The sequence below is a fragment of the Heptranchias perlo genome, chromosome 18, assembly GCF_035084215.1.
Source record: "Heptranchias perlo isolate sHepPer1 chromosome 18, sHepPer1.hap1, whole genome shotgun sequence".
NCBI lineage: Eukaryota > Metazoa > Chordata > Chondrichthyes > Hexanchiformes > Hexanchidae > Heptranchias > Heptranchias perlo.
Window position 1 is genome coordinate 15,001,432 of NC_090342.1, and position 14,555 is coordinate 15,015,986.

A 14,555-nucleotide genomic window follows, 5' to 3' on the forward strand; every position below is an offset into this window, starting at 1 on the left:
GTTTTTAAGTTTTTTTTAATTTCTAATCTTGAAGCATGTGTTTCAGATCGGAAAATTTATATGTTCCTGAAAAAGAACAATAAAACACAGTATAGATTCTTAACAAAATAGGAGAGCGAGATATCTCTGGTTACAGATACATAGATCTTTGAAGCTGAGAGTGAAAGTGGAAAAGGTTGTAAAGGTAAATGGAATTCTATTTTATACACTGCATTAAATATAAAAACAAGGAAATGATATTGAACATGACATTAGTGAGACCATAGTTTGGAGTATTCTGTGCAGCTTTGGACATCCCATTGGAGAAAGGATATTAGAGCAATAAAAGGATTGCTAGAATGATACCAGGAATATAAGGTCATAGCAATGATAAGGCTCAAAAAATTGTGTCTTCCCCTTGGGACTGGAAAATTAAGGGGCATGAAAGAGGTTTGCAAGATTTTGAGCAGTTAAATATTGATTGACAATTCAATAACAAGAAAGCATAAACTTAGGGTTTCACAAAGGGGAAGTTCGTAATTTTTTTTTTCTTACTGAAGGTTATTAGAACACGGAATATTTTACCACAAATGTCTTCAGGCAGAGACTAGAACATAATTTGAGGTAATTGGATCAGTATTTGAAAAGGAAGAATATGAAGGGATATGGGGCAATGGCAAGGAAATAGGATCAGTACGTAGCCCCAGTTAAGGCAAATAGACATAATTCTCTCTGCTGTAAATTCCTTAAATTTTGGACTTAAATATTTTACTATTTTAATGAATATACCAAAGGAGCAGGAAATGAAATAAATTAATAATGTTGGCGAGATGAAAGTTGGTGAATTGCAGATGGTTAGATCCACATTTAAATGAGTCACTTTTAAACTGCTTTTGGAAAAACTAGATGGTCGATCTGTGGAACAGATCACCATCAAAAGTTTCTAATACTGTTGTGAGTAATGTCGTCAAAAGAACTGGATAAATATGAGAATAAGATTGAAAGTTATGAAGGATAAGTTCAGATATGGATGATCTATCTATGCTTTATTGTTCCAGCCTTTTGGGACTATGGAAATTCCATCAGTGGACTGCTACATTGGTAGAGTTGAAAATAATGGACTTCAGTGCTAAATTGCTATTCTTGGGCTTTGTCCAATCTTCATGGGCCTGGGTGACATTTTGCAGAATTTTTTAAAATGCCAGCTTGATGGGTTTGAGTGGTTTTATTTAATTCCATATTTTATGACGAAGTAGACTTTACAAGAGGTGGTAAATTTTTCATTCAGTTGTCAATCTTGCTGCAGTGCAAAACTTGGATGGGTGAACTTCTTTTAAACAAGCAGAGATCTCACAGGTCTGAACCCTTGATCTGTCAGTTTCCTGGGCAATAAAATTCTGCTGTCTCATTTTCCCTTCCTTGGTATTTTGGAATGGCTTTCGAGAGGATCAGGATTCTAAAGCAGCATTTACACTACAAGTTTAATGCCAGTACAAAGTAGTTTTGTCTTCACACTAATGCTAAACTTGTGTAGTATAATGGCCCAAACATAGGCTCCCTCCTCCGTGGCGTCTCAATGCTTCACTTCAATCACCCTGACTGGATTCTGCCTACATTTATAACTGCAGTCTTGATGCAAAGTGAAACAGCTTTGGTAAAAAGTTAAAAACAGTGGATGTCCAAAGGGACCTAGGAGTTCAGGTACATAGATCATTGAAGTGTCATGAACAGGTGCAGAAATAATAAGGCTAATGGAATGCTGGCCTTTATATCTAGAGGCCTGGAGTACAAGGGGGCAGAATTTATGCTGCAGCTACACAAAACCCTGGTTAGACCGCACCTGCAGTACTGTGAGCAGTTCTGGGCACCGCACCTTCGGAAGGACATACTGGCTTTGGAGGGAGTGCAGCGTAGGTTTACTAGAATGATACCCGGACTTCAAGGGCTAAGTTACGAGGAGAGATTACACAAATTGGGGTTGTATTCTCTGGAGTTTCGAAGGTTAAGGGGTGATCAGATTGAAGTTTATAAGATATTAAGGGGAACGGATAGGGTGGATAGAGAGAAACTATTTCCGCTGGTTGGGGATTCTAGGAGTAGGGGGCACAGTCTAAAAATTAGAGCCAGACCTTTCAGGAGCGAGATTAGAAAATATTTCTACACACAAAGGGTGGTAGAAGTTTGGAACTCTCTTCCGCAAACGGCAATTGATACTAGCTCAATTGCTAAATTTAAATCTGAGATAGATAATATATTTTCTTGCCAAAAAGTTAAGGGGTTATGGGCCAAAGGCGGGTATATGGAGTTGGATCACAGATCAGGCATGATCTTATCAAATGGCGGAACAGGTACGAGGGGCTGAATGGCCTACTCCTGTTCGTATGTTCACACTGACACACAGTTACGCCCTCTGGCTGTCAAGTAAGCTGATCTCCCATTTAGAATCAGAAATCTACGCCTAGAAGGATGCCGTTGAGCTTATCATCTTTGTGCCAGCCAACAAGAAGCTATTCAGCTCTTGATCCGTAGCATAGAAAATAGGAGCTGGAGTAGGCCATTCAGCCCTTCGAGCCCGCTCCACCATTCAATATGATCATGGCTGATCCTCTATCTCAATACCATATTCCTGCTCACTCCCCATCCCCCTTGATGCCTCCAAAGCCTCCGGTGCTAGAGAATTTCACAGGTTCACCACCCTCTGAGTGAAGAAATTTCTCATCTCAGTCCTAAATACCCTACCCCGTATCCTGAGACTGACTCCTCGTTCTGGGGCACCCCCCCCCCCTCAGCCAGGGGAAACATCTTCCCTGCATCCAGTCTGTCTAGCCCTGTCAGAATTTTATATATTTCAATGAGATCCCCCTCATTCTTCTAAACTCGAGTGAATGCAGGCCTAGTCAACCCAATCTCTCCTCATGCGACAGTCCTGCCATCCCAGGAATCAGTCTGGTGAACCTTCGTTGCTCTCCCTCTATGGCAAGTATATCCTTTTTTAGGTAAGGAGACCAAAACTGCACACAATACTCCAGGTGTAGTCTCAACAAGGCCCTGTATAACTGCAGTAAGACATCCTTGCTCCTGTACTCAAATCCTCTTGCGCTGAGGCCAACATACCATTTGCCTTCCTAACTGCTTGCTGCACCTGCATGTTTGCTTTCAGTGACTGGGTTACAAGGACACCCAGGCCCCTTTGTACATCAACATTTCCCAATCTATCACCATTTAAATAATACTCTGCCTTTCTGTTTTTCCTTGTAATAACTTCACATTTATCCACATAATACTGCATCTGCCATGTATTTGCCCACTCAACTTGTCTAAATCGCCTTGAAGCCTCTTTAAATCCTCCTCACAACTCACGCTCCTACCTAGTTTTGTGTGGTCAGCAAACTTGGAAATATTACATTTGGTTCCCTCATCCAAATCATTGATATATATTGTGAATAGCTGGGATCCCTGTGGTATTTATTCCTACTCTCTGTTTCTGTCTGTCAACCAATTTTTAATCCATGCCAGAATATTACCACCAATCCCATGTGCTTTAATTTTGCACACTAACCTCTTGAGGTGCCTTAAGCTATAAGGCTACATAAGTGCACATCCAAGTACCCTTGAAATGCAATGAGGGTTTCTACCTCTACCACTCTTCAGGCAGTGAGTTCCACAGATTTGGACATTCAGCTCTTGGCATTCCCATGTAGGGAAGATTTATTTTTTTTATATTTGTTCATGGGATGTGGGCGTCGCTGACAAGGCCAGCATTTATTGCCCATCCCTAATTGCCCTTGAGAAGGTGGTGGTGGTGAGCCACCGCCTTGAACCGCTGCAGTCCATGTGGTGAAGGTTCTCCCACACTCCTGTTAGGAAGGGAGTTCCAGGATTTTGACCCAGCGATGATGAAGGAACGGCGAACGGGTTCGGACTGCATTATTTGAGGGGTTGCGAATGGAACTGAACGCTGTGCAATCATCAGCGAACATCCCCATTTCTGACCTTATGATGGAGGGAAGGTCACTGATGAAGCAGCTGAAGATGGTTGGGCCTAGGATTTATATTGTGGTTGCTTTAGTCTTAGGTCTGTGAAGTGTACTTTGACCATTGAAAACCCCTACCTAACATGATACTACATTACAGCAGTGCTTATGCTTAATATTGAGTCCTAGATGGCACATTTGGATTTACTTGTCTTGGGAATGCTTCTCTTGGGGCCACCAGTAAATTTCCTTATCTGCAAACAACTTCTGTTTGTTAAAGGGAAAATGTGAATAATTGACCAGACACTCAACCTTCAGCAGTTTGCCATTTGTTTGGAAATCTGGCAATTCTTTTCAACGTTGATCCTCCAAAATTGAAAATGGGAACAGGAAGACAATAAAAAAGGTAAATTTAAACTAAAAACAATGCAGTGTTTAGTCGGCATCTACTGCTGTCAACCACTAGAATGAAATTCTCTTGCTGACAGCATTAATATTAAAGTAATACTACCCAACCATGAGGAATACCGATTGCTATAATACTAAATTAGAAATGTTATCAAAAAATTAGTTTGAATTTCCTTGTCCTAACATCCATATTTTTACTTCTATCCTTGCTCCTATAGTCTCACTTTTTATTTATTTTACTTTTGGTCCCCTACCTAATCTAACCTGTGCTATTATCTCTTAAAATATTTAGTATTAACCCTGATTATATTTTCTGGCTCCCCTCCATTTTGGAAGTTGGAGCCAGTTTTTTTTTAATCTTCAAAAGCTGATGGAAAGCCCAGAATATTGACACGGTTACATCAAAGCTGCATCGAGCTGAATCTTTTGACATGCTTTCCATATAGTTTAAGAAGGATGTCTTGTAAACATTTAATTGTGATAGTGCTTTGATATTTGGAACTTAGTAAAAGTGTATGTGATCTCAGAGGTGTTTGCTGTGACCTGTTTTCTGGGTTGGCAGTCTTGCATTATGAATACCGCCTGTCGCTGTGGGTGGATCCACAACAATTTGGGTTTGGCCCAGATCTAACAGATTCTGCAGACCACCAAGGATCTCTGGTCTGGAACAATCTGCAATGATACTGTTAATTGTTCCAGTCTACAAATCATGGTATAAATAGAACATGAGAAATCACAAACAGTAAATGCTCAACATTCTCTTCCATGGTGCTGATTACTGTGGCATCTTACATTTTTAAAAGAGACAAGGAAAGACACATCTCTCAGCATGTTTCGAAAATATCAGAATGATACAGCACAGAAGGAGGCCATTTGGCCCATCATGCCTGCGCCAGCTCTTTGAAAGAGCTGTCCAATTGGCCCCTGCTCTTTCCCCATAGCCCTACAAATGTTTCCACTTCAAATATTTATCCAATTCCCTTTTGAAAGTTATTGAATGTGCTTCCATTTCACGCAGTGCATTCCAGATCAACAAAACTCGCTGTGTAAAAGTTTTCCTCATGTCGCCTCCGGTTCTTTTGCCAATTACCTTAAGTCTGTGTCCTTTGGTTACCAACCCTTCTGCCACTGGAAACAGTTTCTCCTTATTTGCTCTTATAAAAACCCTTCATGATTTTTAATATCTCTATCAAATCTCCCCTTAACTTCTGCTCTAAGGAGAACAATCCCAGTTCATATTAATTACTGGTTTCATTCTCAAATTCAAAAAAATTTCTGTTTGAAATTCCACAAAATCAAAACTTTGTAGTAGGAAAAATTGTTTTACAAGTTTTGATTTGTCAATATTATGAAAATAAAATTATATGCTTAGTAAAGAAAATCATGTTATATATGAGCCATGTCATGCTTGTAGGAGAATGAGCACAGTTTCTAAATAAGATGTCTGCTGTCGGTGATTGAGTGTTTAATGTTACTAATGTTCTTAAAGACTTCATGTGCAAGCCCACAATCTGTGACCTCGTTTTAATCTTCATGTAAGCAGCATATCTGTTGGATTGGTATTAAGTTTTTCTGCCACATTTTCCCACTGTTCCGTTTATATCATGGTTATGCTGAGGCTAGTGATTTAATTTGAGTTTGATATTTTGAATTTTTAGAGGTTGATTTGAGTACACCTTCAAATGGCAAAAATGTATGTTTCAAAAGAACATCATGAATGGGATGTGATCAATTCAGTCTGTTTTATGTCCAGCCTGAAGTGCTCATGACAGGTTAGTGGACAAGTGCATCAGAAAGGTGCCAAAAGCGAGATGATTTGAGCATTATATTCTCTCCCACCCACATGCATTCCCTTTATTGATAAAGTACCAAAAAAAGTCTTGTTTTAAAAAAAGGCAAAGAATGGTGCACAGGTTCTGAGGGAGCAAGATAAAATTGAATATTTAATTTACAAATCTTATTAGGAATGCCCCTTTACACTAGACATACACAGAATCAGTGGTTCATTGGAATTTAGGATGATTCAAGAACCTTGTAGTTGGTTCAATGCAGAATTTATGTAAAAATGAAATGTTTGTTTATTGTCAATGTTCCATATTTCTCCCTCGTCCCTTAACCCTTGGAAGCACTGAAACATGCTGGGGTATGGTTTTTGTCATCTGGTGTTCGGCTCAAATGACAATTCTAAATTTGTCAAACTGCCAAGATAATGTGTGTTGCCATGCTATTTGGTTGGTGAGGGGGGTGGGAGGAGGCATCACAGTTGGTTTCAATCATGTTTCACCTGATATCCACACATGACTTTGTTGAATGAGTCACTAGATAGCAGTAAAAACCAGTGGCCTGGCTGATTTGTGGTTGTTGAGGCTAATAGAAGCACCACAACCACCCTTGCTGACACAGGCCAGAAATTAAGTCAGGGATCGTCTGATCTATATGATGTAGTTACATGGTACCGTTACCAACTGAGCCTTCAGGGGAGCTCGACATACCATGTTCATTTAAAATTATTTCATGTTTCAAATATATGGTTTTCAATTTTAACAAAAGTGCATAATAATACTCATACAATGAGGGAAAGGGGGTGGTTAGTGAAAGGGAAGAAACACCACAGGTCCACTTTAACTTTAAATGGAGGGGGTGGGGGATGCAACGGAGGCAGAGAATGGATGTTCTCAATCTTGATGACAAAGAAGTGCATAAGTTCCTCACACTTGTTGGGAGGTGAAGGGGGCAGGGGAGAGGGATTTAAGGAAACGATTGGAGCAAAGAAGCCGGGGGTTTTCTTTGCTTTCCTGGAGTAGTGAGCGGTTTTGGTAGGCCACACTAAGTAAGTGTCATACTGTGTTTGTGTTCTGGCATTTTAGTGAAATTACACTTTGTATCTGATGTTGTCCTGCCTGTCAGTATTAATACTCAGCTGAACCACTGTATTAATGAGGATTGTTATCCTGGGTAACATTACAGGAAATGGATATTGATAGGGATATGTGCAGTAATTTGCAACAATGGCGTAATAGTGATATGTTAAACAATGCTGCTGCACTTGGACCTATGGGCTCAGAGGGGCAGCACTCCAGTCATCAAAACGTTAGCAAAAACAGAAAATGATGGAAACACTCAGCACGTCAAGCAATACTAGTGGCGAGAACAGAGGAGTTAACGTCTCAGGTGTGGACCCTTCATTATCAAATCAGAATTTGGTAATGATTTGAATCAAAGTATATATATATATGTATCTATCTGAGATGCAACTAATCATTTTAATTTAGGTTACTGCCGGCCTGCTTTCCTCAGGTGGCAGAGAATGTATGTTACAGTGTGGTATACAAAAAGTCACTTCATTGATATTATTCCTATGCAAATATATTTTGATTTTAAAGCAAGTTAAGTCACCACAGAAACAAAAACAGAAAATGCTGGAAATTCAGCAGGTCATGCAGCACCTGTTGGGAACACAAGTTGTCGTTTCAGGTATGGAACCCTTCCTCAGAACCCTCATGAAATGTAAACAGTTTTTATTAAACTTCAATCTTTATGCCAACGTTACACCAAGGTTTTTGATACATTTGGAGCAAAAGGATAGTATAATGACCCTTTTCATATTATGGAAGTGGTTCTGTTAGTGGATTGGTTCTGGATGGTGCTAAATCACCCTATTTCTACTGTGCACATGCAAGATTTGGTCATAAGGCTGTTGCTCAGAAGTTGCAAACTTTGATATTTTGGCTGTGAATCATCAGGGTAAGAACTATACACACCAGTACTGGTGGCCAGATCCAAAATAGTCAGCCTGAAAGCTAATGCCACTCTATGGCTCCAGGGGCATTTTCTTTGGAGTTACTGAAAGAAACCCCTAGTTGGAGATTTTTGATGCATTAGATGACATGAGCCAGGATTCTTTGCTATAAGGTTTTCTCCACTAAGAACATAAGCAGTAGGAGTAGGCCATAAGGCCCCTCGAGTCTGCTCCAACGTTCAATCAAATCTTGGCTGATCTTCAACCTCAACTCCACTTTCCTGCCTGATCCTCATATCCCTTGATTCCCCTAGATCCAAAAATCAATCTATCTCTCAGCCTTGAATATACTCCTTTGGGGTAGAGAATTCCAAAGATTCACAAACCTCTGACTGAAGAAATTCCTCCTCCTCTCAGTCTTAAATGGCCGATCCCTTATCCTGCATTGCACTTGCTGTTGGGGGAAACCCTGCAATATAAAGGATATAGAACTGGTATTCGAGGAAGCAAGAGCACTTCCAAATTGTGGCCATGCTTTGTTCTTGCCTTGCATTCTAAACTCTTTTTAAGAAATTGACGAGTCAGAAGAATTTGATGCATTCATGTAAGCGTGAAAGTGGCCTGCATTCCTGTCTCCCCGTCCAAAGCTTGAATACTTACTGAAATTATGTTAGTGGGAACTGATTGGTGCTGTGTGAAGACTTTTTAAAGTGTTAAGTGTAGTCTCCCAAATGCTACCTTACTAAAACAAAATTGTGAACTTTGTGCTCAAGTATTGTGGAATTAAACAGATAATCCACTTGGGATACCAACTGCCAAAATGAATTGCTCACAAGCCAGATACAGAATGGGTTAGATGCAAAGTGATACCCTATTTATTTTACCATGTTGTCTCCAAGGGCAAGCATGCGATCAGAAACAGCCCTGTAAAATAAAGCAATGGCGGTGCTGTGGGAGGAACCAGATTCCACTTGAATGGGGATTTCCTGGGGTGCCTTTGACCTCTGGGTACCGCTAATGACAAATATAATCAGGAATCCACCATTTTGAGCCTGATTATGGAAACGCTGACTTCTCAGCTTGCTCATGAAGGCCAACAATGTGGTTTCCCCATTGCTAGCCTGTATGGATTGTTTCCCACAATCTAAGATCGTCTGGGGTGTGATAAGTTGGGTGCACGGTTTGTGTTGGTCCTTTTGCATTTTACCAACGCTCGCTCCATTCTTCCTGTTCTATTTGGCTGCCTTCAGGTTTTCTCCGTCTGTTGATCAGAGATTACCAACCTACTGCACGCCCCATCCAAAAATTCCATTATTAATAATTTCTAAAAACATATGAAGGATGGCCACTTATGGCGAGGCACTGTAGGGCAGACGTCACTAGCGGGACAGTATATGTATCCAATATGAGACCAGGGCTCAGGAGAGGAGAAAAACAGCGTAATTACCATTTTTACATATATTTGTGCGAAATTTGAAGCTTGAAAAATTACATTTCTTAGATGCCATGTGGGATGAAGTTGCTTTCAGTATTCAATCTAACACTTTCTGACCAGAATCCTTGTTGCATTCATCCTTTTCTGTCACTTCTATTTGCTTGTTTTCTCCAATTTGTTCAGTCTTTTTCTCCGGTAATAATTTGTTATTGGACTCAGAGCGATATTCAGCCCATCTTCCCACCTTCCTGACCTCTTCAGTCACATCGGGGGCATTCTTACAGGGATTGTGATCGTATATCACTAGCTTCAGGTTTTTCATGTGAACCAAACTGGGGAAGAACCTAATCCCGTTTCTGTCCACATCGATGATCTCCAGGCTGTTCATCTCCAGCAGAACTTCGGGGAACTCGCAGAATAAATTGCCCGAGATCCAAATGCTTTGTAGCTCTCCGAGGCGCCTGAGCTCCTTGGGCAGCATCTCCAGCCGGTTGCTCCCAGCGTGTAGGATCTTCAGTTGCTTCAGTTCGCAAATGACTTTGGGGATCTGCTCGAAGCAGTTGTTCTCGATCCACAATGTTTTCAGGTCCGTTACTGAGCTCAGCTCTGCAGGCAGGTCACTCAGATTGTTATTGTCCAAGTACAGGATGGAGAGCTGGCGGAGACGGCATACCGCTCGGGGGAGTTCCTTAAAACGATTGAAATCCAGAGCTAAAATCTGTAGGCAGCTCAACAGATGAAACTCAGGAGGTAGCGTTCTCAGATTGTTGTTGCTCAGGTATAATTTAATAAGTTCTGTGAAAGCACAAACCTGAAGGGGAAACTGCCTCAGCTCTTTCCCACTTAAATCCATCATTTTATCTGGTGGCAGTTCTTCGATATCACCTCCTAGAAGATACTTCTGGCACGACTTCGATGGAAAAAAAGCAACCACAGACATTATAGCATTACCCATTCCAACGTCTATTACATGTTTCACTCGGTTCAAACACTTTAATTCTACCGGTACTCGTGTAATGTAAAATACTCCGCGTCTATTAAGCTTTTCGTGGGCAATATTCCCCTTCGATGCTTTTAAATAGTTGAGTTTACAGAGAACTCTCCGGAGCTGGGAAGTGTTCCTGATAACTGAAGGAGTGCTGGCTGGAGTGCGAGTTGAGCGTGACCTTACAGTGAGGACCATATAAGTAAAGTTTCATTGTAAGAATTCAGCACACATTGCCATCTCCATCCTTATCTACAGACGTAAGTGGTGCTCTTGTGAGAGATATTTGCCAAACCCGAAAACAGCGGTTCATAAATTACACTCATCTGAAATACCACCGATGAGTATGTGGCCAGGTCTGTGACACATAGCTTGATTTGCATGCTTCAGAAAACGTTTAATGCAAGCCAAACGCAAACCCAAAACAATTGTACTTAATTTGCTTGTTTAATTCTCACAAATTAAGAAATGTTGCAGTGTTAACACGGGAGTTTTATAAGGTTTTTTTTTCAAGGAAGCTATTCTTTTCTGTCTAATACAGCATTTGATTGAGTGTATGGGAATACTGACCCAAATATTTGGAAGAGACAGAGGAGGAATTCATGCAGGCTCTGCTTCTCGTCATCTTTTTAAAATACTAGCCTGCAGTACTTTCTTACTGCTTACTTTTTGGCCGCGCTTCAGGTATTTATTATCCAAAGCCCCCAGTGCTACTATATTTCGGTAGGGATCTGTGAGAAACAAACTGACTACCAAATCCTAGGTCATGATAAATTGTAGCCTAGCTGATTGAACAACGTAGAGTATACTGACATCCTGTGAAAACAAACAAGAATACGCACAGAAATCTGGCCTTATTTCGGTTTTAAAAGGTTTGCATTTTACATTAATAATAGTTAATGTATATGGTTAATTTATGCAGGATAACTTATCGAAAATATGCCGGAGAACAGAAGTTCATGCAAAAAAAAATCACAGATTGACACAGACCATAAAGTTTCTGTCGTGTAAAGTCATGATAGTTTTCTATTTCATAAAACCAAGTTGTTTATTCCACATATAACTGGTGGGGTGGGGGGAGGGGGTGGAGACTAACCCTCCAACAGAGGAGGTTTGTGCCTACATGCTGAGTTTCTAATCTTAGTTATGCTGTTGTGGGGATGCACCAAGCAGTGAGAGAAAATCAGAGAATACGTTATCCCCAGTTCAGTGCTGTACACCTTCTAGAGGCTGATTTTAGAGCAGCATTGGTGGAGGCCTGATAGCCAGGCACCTGCCTGTTCTCTGGACTGTGGATTGCATGTAGTACAGGAAGAAGGAATATGGGTGAAAAATACCATAAAGAAGGGAGTCTCATGTTTCCCAACAATAATTAACTCCCACCATGTAATTGTTCATAAATTCAATATAGATAATGTAGGCCATTTGATCTATAACACATCGACGACACCTTCCATCACTTTGCTGATGATTGAGAGTAGACTGGGGTGGTAATTGGCCAGATTGGATTTGTCCTGCTTTTTGTGGACAGGACATAACTGGGCAATTTCCCACATTATCGGGTAGATGCCAGTGTTGTAGCTGTACTGGAACAGCTTGGCTAGAGGCGCAGCTAGTTCTGGAGCACAAGTCTTCAGCACTACAGCCGGGATGTTGTCGGGGCCCATGGCCTTTGCTGTACCTGGAAGCCCATTCCATGTATGGATCACCCTTTGTGTGAAAAACTTCCTGATAGCAGCCTTAAATTTGAATTTTACTAATTTGAACCTGTTTACCCCTTGTTCTACCCCCACAATTTAGTTTGAAGTAATTCTATGGATCTACTTTTTGGTTTACTATCATATACCTCCACAACATCACCTATTAGTTGCCTCCTTTCAAGACTGAAAAGTTCAAGTTTTTCCAGTCTTTTCTCATATTCTTGCCTTCTGATGCTAAGGATCAGCCTCATGGCTCTTCTCTGAACTTCCTCCTGAGTTCACTATTTCCCTTGTGTCTATGTGACCAGGCTGGATACAATGCTCAAGGTGCAGTTCAATCAAAGCACCATATAATTGAAGCACAATTTCCTCTGTCTTGATTTATACTGTTGTGGCCATGTAGTTCAGCATTGTATTTGTTCTATTGATTGCGGTTCTGCCATGATTGGACATTTTGAGGACAAAGTCTACTAAGACTCGTAGACTTTTTTTTTACTTAATCCTTCCCTTTTTCAACATAATCTATGCAGTATCCATATCACCTATTTTTCTTATGTGCAATAAACTACACTTAAATTTCATCTGTTCTGCATATTTTATCCAGCTCATTTTGTAGTGACAGGCTGCTTCCTCAGATTCAATTGCCCCTCCTAGTTTGGTATCATACGCAAATATGACCAATTTGTATTAAATTTCTGTATTTATGCAAAACCACAATCCTCCAAAAAATAACTTTATATGGAAGTATTTTAATACAAATAATAATACCCCATATGTTTTGGAGAGGGTGCAGAGGAGATTCTTTCTAATTGTGTCTTCCTTTTTCTGTTCCTACAGGTGGAACCATTCTCCACTGATGTCAGTCATTAATCTTGCTTCTCTCTGCTGTTTTATGAAATTACTGGGTAGGCCTCCCTCTGGATACAAGATGGGTTAACTAATTTATTTTCTCTGTCAAAGTGCACATCATCTCATCATGTGATGTTTAGCAAGCTACTAACAAAGCCTGCTGAGGTATAGTTGCTCTGAAACAGTCCAGTCAGATGGAATTATGTGCAATTAGCAGCTGAATTAGCTCATAGTTCTTTCAAATATGGTCGTCTTTTTTGGAATACCCTTTGGGAATATTGACTTCAGATGCCTTTGGAGGTGGCAACTGGGCATATGATAGGGCAAAGAGAGAACTATGTTGATCTGGGGGAGGTGTTTTATTACCACTCAAGTGGGAGCAGTGAATTGCTGTATCCATCTTCCACCTTATTAGCTCCCTCTGACTTTTTATTACCCATTTCCCCCTTCCCCCTGGAATTTCAATAATCATGGATCCAAAATGCCCAATCCACAACATGGTCTACCGTAAGCTATCCTCATTGAAATGCTCACCAACATGTGTCATTATTATTGAAACCATTGCTGCCCTTCATGACAATATGTGTTCCTGTTATCTTGATTAGCAGTGTTATCTATGTCAAGACCTTTAGATTATCTTTCCATGCTATTGCACTAAGAAACTTAGGTAAATCTAACTCAAGAGTGTTGGATGTTTATTACTGTTATAGATAGTTCTAATTCCCCGTCCCACTCCCACTCTGACCTCTTGTCCTCAGCCTCCTACACAGTTCCAATGAAGCTCAAAGAAAGCTCGAGGAACAGCACCTCAGCTTTCGATTAGCCACTTTACAACCTTCTGGACTCAACATTGATTTCAATAACCTCAGATCATAACCGCTGCTCTCATTTTTTGGTGTGGAGATGCCAGTGATGGACTGGGGTTGACAATTGTAAACAATTTTACAACACCAAGTTATAGTCCAACAATTTTATTTTTAATCCCACAAGCTTTCGGGGGCTTCCCCCTTCCTCAGGCGGTGTGGATTTTTTGGAACAGTGGGTGCTGGTAATGGTTCTGCTGTTGCCATTTACAGCTTCTCTAAACCCATCTTTTGTTTCTTTACTTGTCCCATTACCACCTTCCTTGCCTTCACCATCATCCCTTTTGTCATTTAATCACTCCTGCTCTCTATCCTATCAGAGACCTTCCCTTTTGTTCCTTCCTCCCTCCCCCCCTCCACCCCCCATTTCCCTGGCTCTGTACTTGCTTAAAAACTGTTAAGTCTTCAACTTCTTCCAGTTCTGATGAAAGGCCATTGGCCTGAAGCTTTAACTCTGTTTCTTTCTCCACAGATGCTGCCTGACTTGCTGAGTATTTCCAGCACTTTCTGTTTTTATTTCAGATTTCCAGCATCTGCAGTATTTTGCTTTTGATTTTGTTGTAAAACTAAAAGCTAACAAGTACAAAGTATCAAAAAAATTAAACTCAGTGGCAAGTTTCCAC

At 40.5% G+C, this 14,555-nt stretch overlaps 1 protein-coding gene across 1 annotated transcript; it reads right to left on the reverse strand.

The window, feature by feature from the left end:
- Nucleotides 1–7,705: 7,705 nt before the first annotated feature.
- On the reverse strand, nt 7,706–10,666 carry lrrc10 (leucine rich repeat containing 10). Its single transcript, XM_067999428.1, has one exon. It carries the CDS (start codon nt 10,488–10,490, stop codon nt 9,633–9,635), a length of 858 nt encoding a protein of 285 aa, XP_067855529.1. The 5' UTR covers nt 10,491–10,666; the 3' UTR covers nt 7,706–9,632.
- Nucleotides 10,667–14,555: the final 3,889 nt, after the last annotated feature.

Excerpts from the sequence above, each read along its gene's own strand:
- lrrc10 (XM_067999428.1), bottom strand. The coding sequence starts at position 10,490 with ATGGGTAATGCTATAATGTCTGTGGTTGCTTTTTTTCCATCGAAGTCG.